The 22,384-nt window shown below is 45.6% G+C and overlaps 1 protein-coding gene across 5 annotated transcripts in view; it reads right to left on the reverse strand.

The window, feature by feature from the left end:
* Positions 1-20,844, reverse strand: part of LOC135911670 (neprilysin-1-like) — a 109,551-nt gene extending 88,707 nt beyond the window's left edge. For 3 of the 5 annotated variants that reach the window (XM_065444009.1, XM_065444008.1, XM_065444006.1), the window contains exons 1-2: positions 20,714-20,819; positions 4,392-4,562 (exon numbers count right to left, since the gene is read on the reverse strand). In XM_065444009.1, coding sequence (XP_065300081.1) covers positions 4,392-4,562; positions 20,714-20,752 — 210 coding nt within the window. In that variant the 5' untranslated portion in view covers positions 20,753-20,819. Of the gene's footprint in view, positions 1-4,391; positions 4,563-20,713 lie in introns of all 5 variants that reach the window. The other 2 variants (XM_065444007.1, XM_065444011.1) reach the window with 2 other exon arrangements.
* Between the last annotated feature and the right edge of the window lie 1,540 nt (positions 20,845-22,384).

Here is a 22,384-nt window from a genome sequence, read left to right on the forward strand (position 1 = left end):
AGTTCGAACTGATGCCAGTGGTCACGGCATAGGAGCAGTATTAGCACACCAGCGTGGACATGATCACGCTATAGCCTATGCCAGCCGACTTCTATCACCCGCCGAGCGCAATTATTCAATCACAGAGCGCGAGTACCTCACTCTTGTGTGGGCTGTTGCAAATCGTCCTTACTTGTACGGACGCTCCTTCTGTGTCATCACTGATCACCACGCGCTCTGCTGGCTATCCTCGCTCAAGGACCCCACGGGACGACTCGCTCGCTGGGCGTTACGCCTGCAAGAATATACCTTCTCCGTGGTATACAAGACGGGACGCTTGCCCCAGGATGCCGATTGTTTGTCCCGCTACCCCGTCGACGACCCGGCTGATGCGGACACCTTTGATAAGAGGGGTCCTTTACCGTCTACCAGGTTCTAATAGAGAGGATTTAAACAATGTATGTGAATTTTTGCAAAGGTATAATTTTTCTTCATCCAACGCTTCTGCATAGGCAAGTTTAATGCTCCTTGTGTTGGTTGGTCTTGTGTGAAAGTAAGCGGACACGAAGTATTTATTGGGTGGAAGTTGTTCCACCTTTCATTGTCCTGTGGCCTGCACCAGATCGTTCAGGATCTCACTCGGCAAACTTCAGTCCTTGTTCTTGTTTTTCTAACTACATTTATTTTTAATGCAGGTTACGAATGCGATGTTATTGATGGAATATCTTAGGACAATTCTATTTTAATTTGACCTCCTGGCGTCGTTCCGAAATCCCGCTATATCTACCGCACATTTCCTGAATTTAACCGCGCAAGTGATTTGGCAATAACAGACGCCCTATGCGATTCTCTACATGAGCTTGAACAAATAAGTGCCACTAGTGATATTAATACCTTGACAAGTGTCTTCGAAAATATTGTCAGTAAGTGTATCAACCTTTTTTTTTCTATAAAAAGAAGAAAACAAACATTGAAATTCCTTGGATTACTAGAGACCTTTTGCATTTATCACGTCATCAGATTACGTCCATCGAAACGTTCTGGTGACTCAGCAAAACTCATGCAGATGCATAGCGCTAAAACGAAACGCTGTTCTAAAATGGTTGCTGCGAAATAATTTTATTATAAGGTAACCTTGCAGAAATTAAGGATGCCTAGTCGCCGTAATTTTTGGACAACAATCCTACCACCGGGGTCATCCTCGGACACGTTAATAATTAACAATGTTGCAGTTTTTAATCCGCACACAATGGCTTCTTCTCTTAACAACTACTTCCACTCTGTCGTTTGATAACTGTGTAACCTCTGTTTTTGATTCCTAACCATACACTCCAATCGACGATATGTTACTGTCTCCTGAGGGTGTATTTAATCCTTAACTTAGACACCAAGAAGGCGTGTAGTCCTGTTGGTATGCCAACTGGTTTTCTCGTTCGATACTCTCTTTGGTGCAGCAGATATATAACAATTTAGAAAACCTCTCTCAACCGCCACCCTTCATCCCTCGTGGAAACGTGCTTCAATTCTACCCTTATTTAAGTCGGGTAGCGTTCGATTGTTATCTAATTATAGGCGCATCTCCTTAACAGCATACTCGTGTAAATTACTCGAACACATTATCTTTAAACACATTATTGAATTTTTCGAAAATAAAAAAAAAATTCATGCACTCTCACGCATGATGTTAGACGTGGCCTTAGCACTATAGAACAAGTGACAGAATTCGTACATGACATCAGGAGCGCTTTAGAGATATGTGACCAGATCCATGCTGTTTTTACAGACTTTGTAAAGACCTCCAACCCTGTCTCACATCCTAAACTTGTGTGGACAAGCTGTTCGCTATAATAAACATGCACCTTTGGTTGGCTGGATGTCCGACTTTCTTTCCCAGTGTTCGCTATACTCTATCACCATTGATGCCTGTTTCATCAGGAGCTCCCAAAAGCTTAGTACGGCGTCCTCTCTAATTTCTGCTTTACACTAATAATCTTCCCGCACACACCTCAGTTAATATAAGACTTTTTGCAGACGATTGCATTTTATATGATACAAATAAATGTCCTGCTGACCATGTTGTCCTGCTTAACGTACTGCTTACTGCTTAACGCTTCTTTCACTCCCGACGCGGGTGTGTTGCACTATCTTCTGGATTGGCTCATGTATGGGTTGTGCTGAACGCCTGCTTCACTCCCGAGGCGGGTCGGCCCAGTATTGCAATACCTTCGGGCGGCTCGCGTATGGGAAGTGCTTAGCGCCTGCTTCACCTCCGCTGCGGGTGTGTCGGTATTGTGCTATCTGCTGGATCGGCCTACGTATCGGGAGTGTTTAACGCCTGCTTCACCTCCACCGCTGGTGGGCCGGTATTGCACTATATTCGCGATCGGCTCACGTATAGGTAGTGCTTAACGCCTGCTTCACTCCCGACGTGGATCGGCCAAAGCCGGCCCAGGCATGGTAGAGGTATACAACTTCGCTGTAAAACAAGCTGGGGTTTCCAAGGCGACGTTTATGTCAGGCAGACAAGGACAACAGGGTTCAAGCGTGCATTTTCCTCGTGCGTCCTTCCTTGGAATACGCGTCAATTATTTGGCATCCCTACCAGATTACCCTTGCCAATCTATGGAAGCAGTCCAAATCATTACAGAGCGATTCATCTTATCATGCAATTCGCGATTTCAAAGCGTTTCATCTCTGAAGGATGCGCTTAACATGCCGCGTTTCACAAGGCGCGGAAAAGTCGCTAGATTGTCTTCCTTTCTCCCCACTGTATCAGAGCGGCATATCATTTCCAGTTGCACATTTTACTGTCACCTCATACTTCACATCACAGCGATCATGCCTATAAAGTTAAACTTACGTTCGCCAGGACGGATGATTACAAGAATCCGCCTTTCACATCAGGATTGGAAGAATGAAATGGCTTTATTCAAGGCCTTCACATTAGAGGTGCATTTCACTACCAGTTGCGCTACTTGGGCGGGAAGGGTCCGTCAATATGTTTAGTTGTTAAACGTCTGTTCGTTCGCATGCATGATCGCCTCATCCTTGCAAATGATTTGCTTAGGCACTATTTTGGCTGATGTCCCTTCAGTGATGCCAAGTTGTGAAGAACATCTCCAGGCCATTTTTCCTGCGTTTAGTAAAATTCTTCCCCTGCTTTCCCCTGCCTTCTCCAGCGCACTCAACATTTCTTCCTTGAATTCCTCCATAATTGTCTTTTATGGTATCGTGCTGCATAATGTCGAGGGCTAAATCCTACGCAGCCCAAGAAAATTCAAGGAATAGAATGAAGATCTGAATCCGGAAAGTGTTGGTTGAGAGTCAGATTGAGCGCTGTATGCGGTGTCTTTCTCGGAGGTGTAACTACCACATGACATTTTAGTGGCAGCAGTGGCACACAAGCTATGTGAATTTGAATCAATAGCGTGTATGGCAAAGTTACCATGGCGTGAAGCCCGAAGTGGCTTATCTATGGATGGCCATACCTCCGAGGAACATCGGAAGGATAGTTTCAGGAAGGTTAACTCAGTGCTTTTCGTTTGAATGACATACTATTCTCGTATGCTTAAAGAATTCAACTGGGCACCGTTTCCGTGGCCAATGAGTGGGGCGAATGGCAATATGCGCCGGTGATTATTTGAAGCTTCGCAGCTGAAACAGTCAAACTCCTACTTATAGCTTCCTCTTATTGACAAGAGGCTTAGCCAACCGCAAGACGGACCACCCTTCTCTTCTACTTCTCTGCGCCTGTCTGCGGAAACACTGCAAAAGTCAAAGAAAGACGTTTGTAACTGGGAGCTTAGTGATCAAGGCGGTGCCGAGCGCCCCTTTCTAATAATGCGGCGAATGTACTGCACACGGCTGCTTTAAGCAACGATTACTAAAGCCTTGAGTATCGTCACCAGTTAAATCTAGACCTCCCGCCCCCTACCCCCGAATGTCCATCCCGTCGCTGTCGTTCTGACAACTGATATGTACGCTAGCCTTCACTTTATGCGACAGTTGCCCATTGTAGCCGGCGAGGGAGAAACCTCTAGCAGTATCCAAAAAAAAAGGGAAGCGCCAGTCCTACAGTTTCATACAACAAATGCGCTCAAGTAACGGGAAGCCTCTACGCAAATCCCGAGCGTGTTTTCGAAGGGGGTAGAACTTAGTCCCGTCAGTTTCTACTCTGGAACGCACCAGAAAGAAAAAGAAAAGAATGAAAGAAAAATCAGTGAACCAGTAGGTAGTACAGGCCGCTATATAAGGCCATTAGGGAAATATGTGATGGAAACATCTTAGACCAACCAAGTAGCCATTGAATGAAGGATTGACTCGCCGCATATAAGGATAACAATTATTACGACACGTGGTGCACTGGACAGAGAACCTGGCTCCATTAAATTCATGAAAAAAAGACCACGTACGTCGTTTGTCGTAGCAGAGACGTCTGACTCCGAAGGGCTAAGCAGCGCCGTCACCAGTCCACAAGCCAGTGCTCCCGGCAGCACTCCAATAAGGCACAACAACAACAGCGATGCCACAAAGCGCCAGCCATCATCGCGGTCTTCCTTTTGTGAGCTCCCGTTGGATTCTCCCTGTGGACAGCGGAAGCCTTGAGTATCAACTGTTTTACTGAGGCATATAATTGCATGCCGTTATCCTTGACTGTCTGCGTTGCCGTCTTTTAAAGCACTTTAGTCCGCTTGTTTCTTTATACAGTTCGTCGTATGCGTTCGATGGTTTGGACCCATGCACATTTGGCATGACTACACCCAAGGCTGATAATTTGTTCGCTTCACTGCCGAAAATTGTGGCGTCTATGAATCGAGAATAAGGTCATCTAGAGAATGCTGCAGCATTCAGTTGTTTACCACTAAAATGAGAAATATACCAGCAGAAGTCATTACGCTGATCCCGGTGAACAACGCCCAGCTCTAAATAAAACAGTAATGATAACCATTTTTTTTATTGATAGATAATGGTATTTCAAAATTCTATTTGTGTGAGTTTTGCGATAACATATATAATACTACAATAAAAATAACTCAAAACATTCACTTTACTAGCTTCGTACCGGAACCTCTGGCCAGTTGCTAGAAAGTGGCTTTGGACACTTCGATGTATTACGTGCAGTTATTATTCACAGGTGTCAGACACTTTCCCGTGTCCATATCTCTGCTTGTCCGTCTGCCCATTCGGGTCGCTGATGTTTTCCAGTCAACTTGTGTAAGTGGGTATTCCTTTGTCCAATTGGGCTGCTGTGACGAGGGATCCCGGTTCAAAGCTAACCGATGGACTAACTTGGGTGATTGGGTTTGTAACGCTGACTGCGTGCCGCTCTTGAATCAACCTCTTTGTCACAAAAGCTGGATCACAGGGTATGTGCTGTAATTCCCTTGTGGCGTTCATGCTTCATGCTCGAGTGTCACCCTTGCCTACGGCACCGGGGCGCCTAAAACACGGTAGCTGACCTGCGTTATACCGGGACCTCGCACTAAATTGGCTTAGCAAAACCAGGCCACCGTCCGTTTCTATCACCCAGAGTTGCCTGTTGGTGAGGATGTGAGGTCGGCGGTTGAAGGAAAAAGAGAAAAGGGTTTATTTTACGTATTTCCACAATTTGCTTCATATATGCGGGCACACTCCGTGTAGCAGAACTTTTAAGCAGCTCCGAGTGTACAGGTCAGCACAAACACTCTGCCCCAAAAGTGTTCGTTGTTAAAACGGTCATCCTTGCCATGTTGGTCGAACTGTTCGCAAAATCCCGCCAATGACATCGCACCGTTTCGCCAGAGTCCGCCTCCACTGCGTTGTGATCGCAACTATGTAGCAAGTGGGAGCATGATATCGACGCAGTTCCCAGGGAAATCTTCGACGTTAGCCCCTTGCATAAAATAGTGGGCTCGTAGGAACCGTCAGCTTTCAACGACCTGGGAATCCTGACCTTCGCGATTGTTGCAGTTGCTACATAATCCAGTTGTCTTTGTTACTTTGAAGGGAGCTTCTTTGTTGGCTCGTCAACAGTTCGGGTGGGGGCTCCGTGGTTGTCCAGGCGGGTGCTAGTCATGTGGTTGCTTCATCGAAAGCATCCAAGGAATGCCCGATGCCGTTTTGAGACGTAACAATATGTGCCACTTGGTAGGCATCCCTCTTCAATGAAGCTATTCGACGCCAAATTAGGTATGTTGATATATGTCATTGGGAATGTGCCGCTCTTCAATGAGAAGAACATTAAAATTTGTTTTCTGCTGTTTCCAATGGAGCCCGCGTTATCTATAGGCAGATAAGCTTGTCTGATTGTATAATCAGTAAGGCGCCTCATGCCGGCCTCGCGAACGCACCGTTGCGCCGCTAGCCTATTACAGCTTGTCCACAAGACAACACGGGAGAGTAGTTTTGCTGCATGCACACCTCAAAAATGACGTCACTCTGGGGAGTGAATATTATGTTTCGCAACATTACTCCATGCTAGTCGCATTAACGTTGACGTTCGTCGTGACACCTGTTCTGCTGGAATTTTACAACTCGTAATAGAGTCGTTGTGGTGTACTAAAGGTCCTCGAAAGTTGCTGATGTCAGTGTTTGGCTGCTTTAGTATATTATATAGAATAGTTTAACCGATAAACAACGAGCGCCGATCAAGAAATATTTACATAAAAATGACAGTTTTCCCAATAGGGTAAAGCAATGAATGAAATAACAACGTATTAGAATATTACACGAAGTGTGAGGCTCGTAGTTGTAGTGGCAGTATGATTTGCATCGAACATAAGGTGACTGAGCAAACAGCCATGGTGTGGCATGTGCAACACATAAAAAGATAAAACTCGATCACCACGAGCAGAATTGGTTAGAACTACAGGCGCTTGTTCGTGTTGCCACCTTGTGTTGGTCTCGCGATCCCGTGCTGCGGCATGCTCATGGCGCACACGATGTGCGCGTCTGCTTCGCGCTTTTGAACTGCAGGCTTTAGTCGACGTTGTCGCTTAGCTTCAGTTTATTGTTCCGGCTTCGCCTCCTCTGCGTAGCTCCAGCGTTGAGGTCTACCAAGCGCCGTGCACGTAATATAACGTTGTATCTGCATCTGAACTAACAGATCGGTGTTCATGCGCATGCGGGCCCGCCTAGCTTCCTCGCGATTAGCATTTCGCGTGAGCTTCTCGACCAGTGTTCTGACAACACGCGCGGGCATGTTTGTACTATCTGTGGGACGTGGTACTTTGCTACGGAAAGCACTGACCGACAGGTACTGCTCCAACTACGGTACGTCGGGTACTACGGGTGTACCCGTAGTACCCGACGTACCGGCCAGTAAATTTTCTTTACCTTCTCTCGTAGCTTTCGTGGCACAGAGTGCCTCCAAGCTGGCGTAACCAGCTTACTTGGTAGAGAAAACTTTGCTTCAGCTGTCGCCGTTTCTCCTCTTCCATCAGAGATGGGACGCCATAGACGTTGAACTTGGAGAATAGACTTTATGTACACATTATATACATTGACAGCTATTTACAGTGGGTCCGACGTATCAACTCGACATAGCCGATAGTACCTAGCACCGTTCGTACGTCAAGACCCTTGGGTTACACTGGGACCGGCGCCTTAACTCGGCAGAGCCGAAAGTGCAGAGCACCTTTCTTGCGCCCGGAACCCTCGTGAGAGGTCGGGAGCCCGGTTTTAAACCTTCGGTTGCCCCTCCCGAATCCCCTCATGGCAAATCACGACACCCCAGTGACCTGATTGGGTCAACTGGGCTGTCACTCATTGGGCACTCTCTCTCTCACCCTCTCCCTGCGTTCCTCGGAACATTCAGAGAGATGTTGCAAGCTGACAAGGTAAGCATGGTAAGCATGGTCTGCACAGTCAACCTATGTGGTTTTACAATTCGTTCAAGCAAGCCATGTCTTCCAACTTGAGGTGTTCTAATGCAGCTTCATCCGTGCACAAGTCTTTGCAATTGGAACATGAACACGTTAAGCATCCGTCCCCACATTTAAATTAGGACACCAGCATAATCGTACAGTTAGGGTGAGCGATTTTCTTCAGAAGAAAAACTGCAACTAAAGCAACCAGTATTGTCAGGTGCAAATATTGACGGTGAAACATCGCACTGAATGTTCATAAAAGGCGCCTAGCATCTAGTCGCGTCGCCTTACACGCGGAAAAACTTAAGGATACTACATTCCGTTTACAGATGCTTGCGCCCATGGTCTAATGGTTAGACGAGTGAGCTTTTATGCTAGGATTCCTCTGTTCGAATGCGCCAGTCGCACAATTTGACTGATGGTTTATGATTACAGAAAATGTCTTACCGAATTCACAGCCATTTTTCCGCACCGGTATTAACTGCTTTCGAGGACCGATCCGGCAGATTGTGCGGTCTGCCACGCCAGTTAAATTGCATCACATAAAGGTTTGAGCGTTAGATATTGCTTCTCACTTGTAATATTTATTAGCCGGACAACATTTATTAAAAACATTCGCCGCCAGTGTTATGTTTCATGACTCCTGTTTCGGCGCTGCAGTTCTCAAAATTCTGAAGAATAATTTGGTCGAGGATGTGGGACCTGGTATGGGCAACTTTATTGATGAAAAGTGTGGCATTACGCACCGCATATGGAGCATGTCATATAGCAGGGCAGGGCATATAGAATAAATGTACCTATATATGCGGCGAGCCCATGCGACGACAAAGACGAAAATTTGCTTGAAGTGTTCATAATTGCTATTGCAGTACAAGTAGATTACGTCGCGGCGGACTGCTACGGGTAATTCAGGTTGTCAATCGGCCCTTCTTTTGTTCTTGCCTCTTTTTCGGCTCATCAAGCCTCCTCTCTAAGCCATAATGTTTTTTTCTAGTTAAGATTTGTTTACATTTTAACCTGACTTTAGACGTGCTTGACGGGTAAGGACATAGTAGAAGCCGCCAAAACTTATGGTGCCGCACGTTGCAGCTCGGCCCCTTCCTTATAGAATTTGTCGATGAGTCAAATACATTAATAATAACTGCATTGCCATCGCCAAATATGCTGCACACGAATTATTGAACGCTACGCGCTGTGATAACAAGTAAAATACGTATTTCTTCATAAAAGGAGATACTCGTACGTCGCAATATAGCGCCTGAAATAACTGATGTCAATGCTTCCAGAAAATACCACACGAACTCTAGAACTCTATCACTTTAACCACCAAAGCAGTGCATGCCACTGGTATGAAAAATGTAAAGGCCCTGAAATGAACAAGTTGAGGACAAATATATTACTGAAACTTTGTCATTCTAAAACCTGGTTTACATTTTTGTACATATGCAGCGGCCAGGGAAAAATCTCAGTGACGCTTTCCTTTGTTACAATGTATTTCGCAGGAGCAACTGTCACCAGTTGCAGCATAGAGCACATATAAAAAGCAGGAGTTCTGCAAAATATAGGACGGCGAGTCAAATGAATGTGATGAAAGTATTCATGAGTAAAGTGAAATGAAAGTCTCCATGAGCATTTAGACATTTGTCCTACTTAATAATAAGACGCGTGATTACCATCTAATAAAACTCTGGGTTGCTGCTTCAAAAAGTCAGTAACTGACTGTTTCGCGTCATCATCCGGCACGAACCTGTTTCCCTTGAGTTATTTTTCCAAATGTTCCAAAATCTGGAAGTCGCAAGGCGACAAGTGTGGGCTGTGTGATGAATGTTGCAGCGCTTCCCACTTGAACACCAGCGACGTGGGGACGGGCATTGTCATAAGGCAAGATGATCCAATTCCATCTAATTTGTTCTTGATTGCGACAAGTAGTCGATCTGGCGTTTCACAATATCGGGAACGATTAATAGTCTCTTCAGGTTTAGAAAATTCGATCAGTAATGTCCCTGACGATCTAAAAAAAAAGTCAGCACCTATCCGGCACAAATGATGGCCTTTGCATTCTTTGAGGGTGGTGAATTCCAATTTTTTCACTGTAAGCTTTGCCGTCATGTTTGAGGCTTGTAGTAGTGACACCATGATTTGTCCCCGGTCGCAATTGCAGACAAAAAGTCGTCACCCTCATCGTGCTAGAGGATTACACGAGTCAAAGCAGCGCCGAACCTCTCCGTCTTCTGGCGGTGGTTCAAGATCTTGATTATCCGTTGCGCGCAAAAGAGCCGATAGCCGAAATGTCAATGAATTATGGTATGACCCGAGCCATGACTGATGTTCATACGCCCTGCCAATTCATCGATGCTTATCCTCCGTTATTGTCTAATCAGTTCATCAGCCTTTGCAACTTTCTCGTCCTTCTTTGAACAGTTTTCTCCAACGCTTCACAGTGGCCAATGAATGCAATGTTCAACAGAGACGGCATTCATATGGTGGCAACTTCGTTTTTAGGACACACCTTCAGCTGTAAAAAAACTCACGGCACCAGGCTGTTAAACATTTGGAGCGTCCATTAGGTCACAAAACCATGTTCAATCCAGTGTATGAGAGCATTAAACAACCTTCATCCTCACACGCGCGTGTCACTTTTGTAAATGAGGGATGCCTCTGTGCTATGCGCACGCCTTGCAGATAATGAACCGAACCATTATTGCACGGAGTGGGTTGGGTCACTTTCATTTAACTCACCCTCGTACATTAGAAATGTGAAGATACAATAATATATAGAAATACGAAGATACAGCTTGAAAAAGTGTCACTGGATACAAAGCTGACTGCACGTACACAAAACCTCGCAACAAGATATTTAACTATATGTTGAGGACACTAATAAGTGTAGCTATGTAAGAAAAAGTCAGTGTAATTATTACTTCAAACAAGGCAAATAGACATGTTGCGCAAACAAAGATTCCCGAATCGCAGCCTCCCCTCCCTACACTCCTCATGATGTATCGCAAGCGACACGAGGCGGTGTGCTTCCTTTCCGCTTTTCTCCCTTGCGTGCACAAGATCCACTGTCGTCGCCTCACCCATGCCACGTCCCTCTACGCTTTCACTCGCACATGCAGCATGCGGCGCGCAGTCAGGACGTTATTTCCTTTGCACTTTACACGAAACATGACGGCGACGGCAGGAATGCTCCTGGAGTGTCCATATAATTGCTATCAGAATAGTATAGTAAGAGAATCCGGCAAATGCAGTGTCCCGTGTGTAATTGCTTTCCTCAAGAAAAGTAACAAAAGCGAACTTTCACCATGGGACAATTTGCTGCGCCCCAGTAATATCCTTTGTTCTTTTGTGGGGCCGGGTCACGGAAATGAAGAAATGCATAGGAAAGCATGTGGGCCACAATCGACTGCCTACTTTGGGCACCTAATGTGGCCACCGAAGGAACCTCGAAGAAAACTTGAGACGCTTGGTCCACAAAGAACCATACACATAATGCTAGGCATCCTACACCAGCAAGGCAAAATTTTCCGGAGAGGCTGCATTCGAGAGAATGTGTCTCAATCCGCTGAGCGCACCCCTCCCCCCCCCGTAATGGCGGCGAGCTACCATGAATGGTTCTTTTTCTCGTCTGCTAGCCAGAAAGTGTCCAAAACTGTGCCAGGCGAAAATCCATTCGGCCAGAGAAAAACGAATGCGCATCGAAGTGCGCCGTGTGGTGGTCAATGCAACACGAGAAAAACGCATGTGCTCTGGCTAGCTCTGGCAGCCCGTGGGAAAAAGAGATCAACAGGCTCAACGTGTCCTAGCGAATACAAGTCAAAGTAGAAAAATAAATAAGAACATAGTGACGTTTCCTGGCTTTATTGTCTTATCAAGAATGTTTTAGTGCAGGTAAAAAAAATGCTTATATTTTTTTTACACAACGGAAAAATGAACCACCAGAACGCTTCGTCACATTGGACCTCTCTGCGTGCCTTTCAACTTCTCTGATAACCTCTTGATTTGAGTTGCCTCGTTGTATGGTCCGATGTACGAGTTTAGAAAAGTCAATAAACCTTTGGCACCAAATGTTTGCAACACCATTAAAGCATCAAAGTTCCGAAGTTGAAAATATAAAGCATGGCTTTGAATATGTCAGTGCACCTTTCGCATGAAAAGGTTAGGAGAACTTTGCACCCACAATGTTTCAGAATTCAAATCCATGCGCTCCGTAAATTCCGCGGCCTTCACGACACGCCGCGACGAGCCCCCTTGACTTCAAAAAATTCTTGAAACTTTGTGCTCGGATGGGGCTCCTTGCATTATGTGACTCCCGGTGCATGACGATGAGCAAAACGTGAACAAGGTGAAAGCAGGAGCCAACGTTTCGACAAGTGGACTTGTCTTCTTCAAGGCGACGTATGATACTGTGGCGAAGAAAGCATACGTCATCTTGAAGAAGTCCACTTGTCGAAACGTTGGCTCCTGCTTTCACATTGTGCACGTTTTGCTCATCGTCTTGAATTTCGATCTCCCGCATTCCCCGTCTTTTCCCGGTGCATGGGCGTTTGTCATGATATGTAGCCCGATTTCGCAACGTTCGCGCTGCAATATTTTTCCGAGCGTGAAAGGAACATTCTACATAAAATTCATAATGATTTCCGGTGCCAGGGCTTGTTTTCGTTGGGGGTGCATGACAGCACGAAAAAAAATTTGAGGGGTGGCTAAAGCCCCATAGGCCACCCTCCCCCCGACTAGCCACGCCCCTGGAAGCGACATTGGGTAGGTACCGCTGTTCGAAGGTAATTTTGATGCACCTTCGGAGTACTGGATGTCTGCCACTCGCTGTGTTGGTCTTCGGTGAACTATATTGCCAACTTCGCTGCCAATTGATGCCCTATAATCAAGAAAGATATCCCGCGCGCTCCTGCGATGCTTAGCGGAAAAAAATTCACGTCACACGCTCTTTTCAAGGACAGCAACCCCCACTAATAAAAGGCTATGGCGCAAATGCGATGGCTGTGTGCACCTTTCGAATGAACGAGTTTCCCGCCTGCGCTTTAGTGAGCTGTACCATGTATGTGCTAGACATGTAAATGGCAATGAACCACCCGCAACCATAGGTGTTTCACTATGTGTCACTTAGTTTGCGGTAAAAGAGGGAACAATTCTCGTGATTCGTCGTCCAGACGCACCACGCTTAGGGTATCAGAGTCCGCGCCTGGACTTCGCTGCAGTGCCACTAGATGGTGTAGGGTGCTTATAAAGAAGCGCGAGAATGGAGCCGAGTTGACGTATTACGCGTTTCAAGCGTTCACACGCACTGGCGTGCCACACATTTAGAAGCCACGCGAAGGCTTCGCGCAGGCGGCTCTCGAGGCAGCGAGAGTTGTCAGGGAAGCGAAAGAGACCCACTGTGGTAAAGGTGACATTTTGCCGGTGACATTACATCGTGTGACTATATTGAATAAGTGCTAACTCACTACCTCTGTGGAAGAGGTTCATAGAGGACCGCAAAGAGAGTTAATGAAAGTCAAACAGGTTCACAGAGGAGTGGAACACTCCATTTTTAATGCTCCTTTGCCTTTGCCCATATGAGCGCTGTGAACGCGTGACCAAGAACCACCAACTGGCTTTTGCCTTCATGGTAATAGCTTTGAGCTTCGGAGGAGCGTCATCAAATGGATACTGCACTCGGTCAAAGTTGTGTCACTGTGTTCAGCGCCGGGCGAGATGTGGAAAGCGCCTCACCGTACCTCTCACACCCGCCCGCTGCTTCGTCTCAGAATTCCAAGGGCATGTTTAGAGCGAACGCATTATATAGTTAATGAGGTGAAAATTCTGACGTAATTCTTGCTGCTCCCGTGACCGCAGGTAGATGCAAAAAGTTACGAACACTTGACCTTTGGTGGAATGTGAGCCCACGACCTTAGGTGTCAATTACGGCTAAGAACCCTACAACTTCTGAGGCTAAAATCACACGACCTTTGGTACGAAGGGAAATTAAGGCACAGTTCATTATGATAAAGTTGATTTAGGCACGCGAACCCGCGAAATTTTGCGGGAGTCGTACCCTCGAGCCTAAATAGCAGGTAAACGCATGGCCACTCGTGGCAGTTGAACCCACGACCATTAGTGTTGAACCCTTCCTTGCACGAACAAAATATACACGTGCAGAATGTGGTTTTGTTTACTTTTCTATCAGTTCGCGTCGAGCAAAAATCAAGAAAATCCTTTTCTATTCTGCAAAATGTTTATTTCACAAAATAAAGAATTTGCACTACAGTGGACAACATTGCGCACCAGCTCAAGTCTGTTTGCGCACCGAGAATTTTCTTTTGGTCCAGCAGGCAGACTTTTTGCCACCACATTAACAAAGTGCTTCAAAACAAAAGTCTAGAGGCGGCGCACGTTACCCTGCCTTGTGGAATACGAAAAAAAGTTGTAACATTTGCCAGTAATGCGCAAGTATAAGCTGCAGTGACATTGCCGAAAATTTATCTCTTGGGGCGAGGGGGTGACTAGAAAGGCGTGTGTTGTCGCACACCGCTGTATGCCACATATCCATTCGCAGAAATTTCGGAGTGGAGAGGAGAGGGTTACACGTTCCCAGTGTGAACCCCCCACCCCCTGCCCCCCTAGCTACACCTTTAATACCTCGCATTTTGCCCAATTGCATGTCGCTTCTCTCTTGCCGACCCACAATTTATATAATTATGTAGCTTACTGTCGACAAAAGGAACCAGTGGTGTTGCAATGACACATGCGATGGCAAATGAACTTTGTTCGGCAAGCGCCCCTCGTCGTGCTGCGGCAGGAGCTGCGGGTACCGCATTCCAATGTTTCTTCATAATATCTCGCTTGATAATTGCATGCACAAAGTCTTACTGCATGAAGCTATGAGGCACATAACAAAAACAAGTATATTGACAGAGGATGGAGCTAGGATTACACTACGCGTAAAAACGCTCCCACGCATGTGTTGTTCCTGTTATGCATGCTGTCCAGTATAGTGGACATATTAGAAAATGTCTTGCACAGAAAGAACTTGGCTTCCCTCTGCCACATTATTTACAGGTATCGCCTCCGAAGGCGTCTCCTATCCCGTTTAGGAAATTATATTTATATACATGTAGCTTACAGGCCTTCGAGAAGGCATTGTGAAAGGGGCGGAAATACGGTAACATATTAGCATGGAATCGGGAAGGAAAAAACATCACTATAATGAGAGGAATATGCACGCAACATGGAAGATAATACATTAGCAAAGACGATATGTAGAGCAATACCAATGAACGGTAAACAATAGCATAAAAGCATAATGACATTGTAAACGTTTTTGCATTTTATACAGTAGCAAGTATTGTAAAAAATTGGGACCATTGAATTTCTTTTATTAACTTGCAGAAAAATGCAGGAAAATTTAAAAAATGCAGGACGTGTTGAGAGGATTGAAACGCCATATTGATCGGTTTTCAGATTGCGAAATGTACTGTGTTTAGATTGCCAAGTGATGTTATCTGGTAGAGTGTCCCATAAACGGACCACAAGGGGCAAAGTTGAAAAATTAGAAGCGTGTGTGGTGCCATAAATGCTTATCCACTGAACCCTGCAGGTTCAGTGTGCCAAAATGCAATGTGCGAAAATCCAATGTGCGAAAGCGCGATGTCATGAGTGTTGTAACTCAAAGTATAGTGACGCGCGTGACTTCCCGGTGGAACAAACAGGGCGCAATCTTTGAAACAGAGTTGAATAAAAACGGCAGTAGGAGGCACCTTCTAGGGAAGCTGCAGAAAACTTCTGTTGTCCAATGAAGTGTGGAAGACACTATACCGGACATTGAGAAATAGGCAGAGAAACTACAAGAAAGGATTAAACGAGCTACCAAAACGGTTCCAGAAGAGACTATTATAGAGGAGATGGATAGCAGATTATTGCACCTGTGGGAAGCGAAAGGTAGTATGCTGAAAAGACTGAAAAAGCAAAAACAGGATCAGAAATTTGGAAAGAGAACTGTGGAAATAAAGAAGAAAATCGAGATATATGCAACCCAACAAAAGTGGGAAGCCACGTACGAGTTGATGGAAAGGCAGATAGCAGTGTCAAAGACCTGGAACATTCTCCTATGCCTCTTGGACCCCAGCAGTACAAAAACCATTCAAAAGCACAATCTACAGAAGGTTATACGCAGCTACGACAGTACAGAAGAAGAGCTCTTTCGAGAGGTGCAAAAATGTACGTTGCAGGTGCGGATAGAGAACGACTCCCGGATTACCTAGGCAACGAAAATCCTTATCTTGATACCCATATTACGGATGCAGAAGTCAGATATGAGCTTACCAAGCTCAACCTGAAATCTGCAGCAGGACCTAATGGGATAAGCAACAAAACACTCTGCAACCTCGACGATGTATCCATCGGAGCTCTTATGGACTACACGAATAACTCCTGGGAGCAAGGTGGCATTCCAAGTCCATGTAAATCAGCCCAAATCATTTTTGTACCAAAAAAATGGAAAAAAACCACAACTGACGAACTGAAGGCCCATATCGCTAACATCCTGCGTCGGTAAACTCGTGGAACATTTGGTTCTCACACGCCTCGCGAGATACAGAGATTATGGAGGACTTTACCCACATAACATTGTTGGATTTCGACCCAAGTTATCCACGCAGGACATTATGCTCAAACTAAAACATCAAATCGTAGATACGGTGAGAAAACTCTAGACACCAAGGCAATACTAGGTCTCGATCTAACTAAGGCCTTTGACACGCACAAGACAATACTACAAAATTTCCAAAAGATGGCTGTAGGATGCAAAACGTACGCGTACATCAAAGACTTCTTGACGAATCGTACCGAAAATGTTTTTAAAGAATCCAAATCGCTGGCGCTCAAACTGGGTAATAGGGGTATCCCGAAGGGTTCAGTCCTATCTCTCTTTCTATTCAACGTGGCGATGATCGGTCTTCGTGCGAGACTCGAAAAGATAGAAGGACTCGGGCACAGCCTATACGAGGATGACATCAACCTTTAGGTGGCGGGTGGAAGCGATGACCATATGGAAAAGACCCTTCAAACAGCAGCAAACACGGTCGAAGACTACATCAGAGACAAGGGACTGAGATGTTCCTCGCAAAAATCAGAACTTCTGCTCTATAGGCCAACATGCCGGGCTCTAAAAAGCATTAGGGAAAGGCCGGGCATTGTGGTCACAGTAGACGGCACCGCGATATTGATTGTGGAGAACGTGGGAATAGTGGGACTCCGCATATCCGAAAACGGCCATAATGGAGAAACCATTAGAGTACTTGACAATATTGTTCAACATACAATCAGATTAATAAAGCGGATATCCAACTGGCAATATAGCATGAAAGACCACAATCTGATCCAAATAATATAAACATTCATGATCAGTCGTAATGTACATGCGGTCCCTCAGCTCAAGCTCTATGCTGCGGAGAAAGCCAAGATAGAATGCACTATTTGAAGGGCGTATAAGCAAGCCTTTGGGCATGCGGCAAATACGCCAAACAAGAAATTCTTGGCGCTCGGCATGCGCTATGGACTAGATCAACTTACTGAGGCCCAGAGAGTAGCGTAGTATGAAAGGCCTACACAGAGTTTGACGGGGAGACACATCTTAGATGATATCGTAATAGCCTACGAAGCACAGCACGGAATGCGTAGAGACACCCCAAATAGGGGAGCATCTATCAATAACCCCCATCCCCAGAAATATGCACCCGGAGTTTCACCAAGACTGAAGACACGCAAGAGTGAGAGCTCTCGACAATAGATTCCGTGGTGCCAGGGACGTGGTCTATGTGGACGCGGCGGAGTACGGCAACAGGCAGAGTACGTCGATAGTTGATACAAGTCTAGAGGGTGACTGCAGAGTTAGTGGAACGGTAAAAACAGGAAAAGCGTCGGTGGCGGAGGAGGCGGCCTTAGCACTGGCAGTAACCTCCACGGAAGCTAACATCGCAGTAAGCGACTGCAAGACAACCGTCAGGAGCTATGCAAAAGGAAGAATCTCGGTGGAAGCGCCGAGATTAAACAACTCTTGTGAAGACCGCGATATCCACATTATATGTGCACCCGCACACTCCTTCCTTCCCGGAAAAGAAATAGCGCATCACCTGGCTTGAGAACTGACCGATCAAGCAGGTGACACGCAACAAATGTTGGGAATGAAGAAGACCGGATGACCAGCTTTCCGAGATGACCAAACACTATCCCATTTCCCCCCGGCACACTCCTCGCTGAGTAGACGGCAAGCAACGGCATGGCGACTCTTACAAGCTGGCACATATCCGAGCCCGGTGACCTACCACCGCTACTACCCGGACCTTTACATGGATAGATGTAGATTCTTTCAAGAAGGGGCGAACCTACAACATATGGTTTGGGCTTGTCCTCGGACACGCACACAAAATAGACTAAACAAGACCGGAGAGCAGTGGGAGACCGCGATGCTCAGCAGTGCACCGGAAGACCAACTCAAGGCAATCCAACAAGCCGAAGACGTCGCCAGGGCCCAAGGGCTCGAGGCCGTCATGTAGGTCGAGAGGCCTAGGTCTGAAATCTTCTGTGCGCGAATAAACTTTATTCCTCCTTCCCTTCGACTGAAGTTGACACTATGCACAAGAGCTTCTGGGAAGCACTAAACTTGCTTTAAAAATCACCTAAATGTGCCCATTGTTTTGCACAGCGGGTAACAAAGGGTTAATAGGGCTAAGATAGTTAAGGCACAGTTAATTAGGATGGAGGTGTGTAAAGCAGTCGAACACACGACGTTTAGTGGGCGCCGAACCTACGATCTTTGGTGGTAATTAAGACGACGTTAATTAAGCCACAGTAATTAACCACATAGTTAATTAAGACATTTGCACACAGGACCATTCGTGGGAGTCGAACCCACTACCTTAGGTGATAATTAAGACGAAGGTATTTAAGGCACCAGTAATTAGGAAAGCAATAATAAAGGTACACGAACCCATGCACGACCTCAGTGGCAGTAGAAGCCACGCCCTTCCACGCTAATTAGGCTGGAGTTAATTAGGGCACCAGTAATAACGATATAGTTAATTAAGGTACTCTAAACCATGACCTTCGGTGGGGAGTCAGACCTGCAATCGGTGGTGGTAATTAGGGCGAAGTGGGTGAGTCTGTTAGCTTATATTTATTATATATAGAGCTTACCTTTGTACACTTTCTAGTTTTTTTAAATTAGTTATTTACTGTATGGGAACCACATAAAATTTATGTACTCAAAGACTGACCTGACGAAAGCTTTGTAAGCCAAAAGTATTGTATCGGGTGGTGCTAGTCGTAGGTGTCTCAAGAAAGAAAAGACGTTTTATAATAGTGGCTGTAACGCTGTTTCTATGGGAGATCCATCTGAAGTAATGTGTTGATGAAAAGCCGAGGCACTTGTGTTCATGAGCTCGCATCAGCGGCCTGTCGCCAACGTTATACCTAAAGCTCGAGTTACTTTTTTTCTTGTGATTGACAGAGCAGCACGTTTCTTAGTATTGATGGTTATCTGCCAGTGAGCACACCAGTTAGACACAGCTTTCAAGTCGTTGTTTAATGTTATGCGGTCCTCATGTGAGTTAATATTTCGTTAATGAATGCAGTCATCCGCGAATAGCCTAAATTTTCCTTTCATCTTTGCTGGTAGGTCGTTAATAAAAATTTGGTATAAAAGGCGAGCCAGAACGCTTCCTTGAGGGATGTTATGTAGGTTGTCTGGGAAATCTGCCCGTTCACTTCCACAAATTGGGTACGGTTAGTCAGATAGTCGCAAATCCAGTCAATTATGGATCCTCTATTAAATGTAATTTCAAGTTTTCTTATAAACTTTTTGTGTGATACCCGATCAAATGGCTCCGAGAAATCCAGTAGGATGAGGTCCGTTTGGACATGTCATGGGCTAGTTCCTGTAGTTGAGCGATAGTACTAAGGCCTCTGCGAAATCCATCTTTAGATTGTGATATGATACGCTCCTTTTCTAAACAAAACCTTATGATTTAATATAATGTGTTCAAGAAGTTTCCACACGGTGCTCGTAAGCGAAATTGGCGGAATGTTGGACAGGTCATTTTTGCTGCAAGATTTATGTATTGGGACAACTTTTCCAGATTTCCAATCCTTTGGAACAGATGATGATAATGGTTTGTTAAATATTATACAGAGGTACTTCGTCTTTTATTGTGCGTATCGTTTCGAGAAAGCGTTTGGTATTTTGTCCGGACCTGGCCCTTTTTTTCGTGTAAGAGGTTCAGTACCCTCCGCCCCCCCCCCTCCACCCGGGAAAACGAAAACTTTACGCCTATGGCCGTGGAGCTACCACAGTGGGAACTGCACTGAAGTGTTTATTTGGCGCGTGACCGCTTCCACGGAGTGTCACCTAGAGCCTGCGGTGCTTCAGCGTGACTGCGTATGCAAGCCCTGCGTCACTTCTCCTCTTGACACACTTGTGCGGTGTTTATTTTTATGAAATAGCTGAAAATTACCGCACGAATATTTTGTTTGCCTGCGACCGCCTCTCTTCAGTTTTTTTTTTCCTCTCCACCCCTTCGTATTTAAATGGCGAGCGCAGAACGGCAAGGCTGTTATTCACCCGTGTCCCGATTAGGCACTGTGTCTGTTCTATCCATTCCCGGTTCCTCGAGCCCCCCCCCCCCCCCCACCTACACTTCTGCCTACGTCCCGTCTGGACTGGAAAGTTACTTTCTTCTCTGCCATGTTCCCTCCATGTATATACATGCCCTGACCCATTACCCCGACGCGCTGTGCGAAGCCGCTACAGCAGTAGCAGAGGAAAAGTTGAAAGAAGAGACAGCGAAAGCTTCGCTTTGAAATAAAGCCGCCGTGCTGCGTCTGTAATGACTTACCGCTTTTGTGGAAGACTGTGATGAAGGCTCTGAACTCATACTGCTATTGCTTAGCCTGTCTTGGCCTCAACGGTGCAGTAGCTAGCTTCTACTTCTTTTCTGTGATTGCTTCATTGCTGACTGTAGAAGATCACTCCATTTATGATGATGATGATGACCCACATTTATCGTGGTTAGTCACTTAGGCGGATAAAGGAAGAATCGGGCGAATGCGTGACTTCAGAGAAGTTGCAATTTCAGAATGGGAAATTTAATAGAGTTTGAAAAAAAATGGCCAGGCTTAGCTCGGTTAAGCCAAGAATGCGTTGAATATTGCGCGAGTTGGGGCCCAGCTTTTCCTCCGGCTGTCATGACGTCACGTCACGTGGTTGCGCTAAAGGTCAATGGGGGCTGCCCGGCCGCGCCCAAGGGCTGAACTGAGTGATTGCAATATGCAACGCATAAAAATAGAAGCAACGTAATAACAAACATAGCAAACTGAAAAGAGAATAGACCCACATATGAGACGCGCAGCAATGAACAATGGCTCATACCCTCAATGGTGGCTGCCCGGCCGCGCCCAAGGGCTGAACTGAGTGATTGCAATATGCAACGCATAAAATAATGTGGGTCTTAGCATCGGTGGGGATCAATGTAAGCAAAACGTTGGGGACCTGTACGCTTTCATTGAAGAGAATAAGCGTTAAGATTGACGATGAGGGCTTAAATTCTTCAGCATTCAATGCAATAAGAGATTTACCGGGTATTACACTACTATTTTATAGAGCAAGAAAGTCCAACATTCGCACAAACGGCGATGAATTAACGGCGACTGCGAGGTTGAGCATTACGCATGGTCTTCTTCGCTTTTATTCTCCACACTGGGATTCTTTCTGTCAAGAAGTGGAAGTGTCAGCGTGACATGGGATATCAGTACAGAACAGTAATAAAATCCAAACAATAACATAAACAGTCCATATTTAAGAATTGAAAATTACATACACAGTGAAAATATGCCAATATAACAGTAAATTCGGTTGGATTCATAAAAAAGTACTCACCGATTCCCATTGTGCGTGGAATCTGCATATTTTTTTGTTGTACCTTCTCCTCTTTGGGTTTTCTTATTAGCTCTTGGAAAATACGTATGCTGCATCTGGCTACTGCTTGGGTGTTCCGCACGCTTTTCTTCAGCTCTGCACGAACTGAGTGAAGGGGCTCGGTCGCTCGTGGTTGCTTCTGCTGATGCGCGCATATTGTCTAGAGTCGCTGCTGCCTTCCGTGTTCAACTTGCTGAGGAAGCAGACCTGCTGTTCAGGTCGTAATGCCGTCTCCACGCTCGAACAATATTAAACTACGTTTGGATTGAATTGCACTACGACGTGGACCTAAAAAGCAAATTCAAATTGCGCTTTTTCAAATAACGTTTCAAAATCGTTTCAAATATCAATCTCTCATAGCGGGATCTTCTTAGTAGAACAGTCTGTGGAGCCTACCGCGGGTTAACTTAAGTGAAGTTTTCCCTAAGTTGCGTGATCATGAGAACGAAATCTCTATACGAAGAAAAATTATTTAAAGCTTGGCTAGTGGGTATTCTCAAGCCATACACTCATGCTAAACTTATTTTTCAAAATGGAACTACTATATCGTATGTTCCTTCTTTCAGGACTTACGTAACTTTACCGAAACTCT

The sequence above is a fragment of the Dermacentor albipictus genome, chromosome 2, assembly GCF_038994185.2.
Source record: "Dermacentor albipictus isolate Rhodes 1998 colony chromosome 2, USDA_Dalb.pri_finalv2, whole genome shotgun sequence".
NCBI lineage: Eukaryota > Metazoa > Arthropoda > Arachnida > Ixodida > Ixodidae > Dermacentor > Dermacentor albipictus.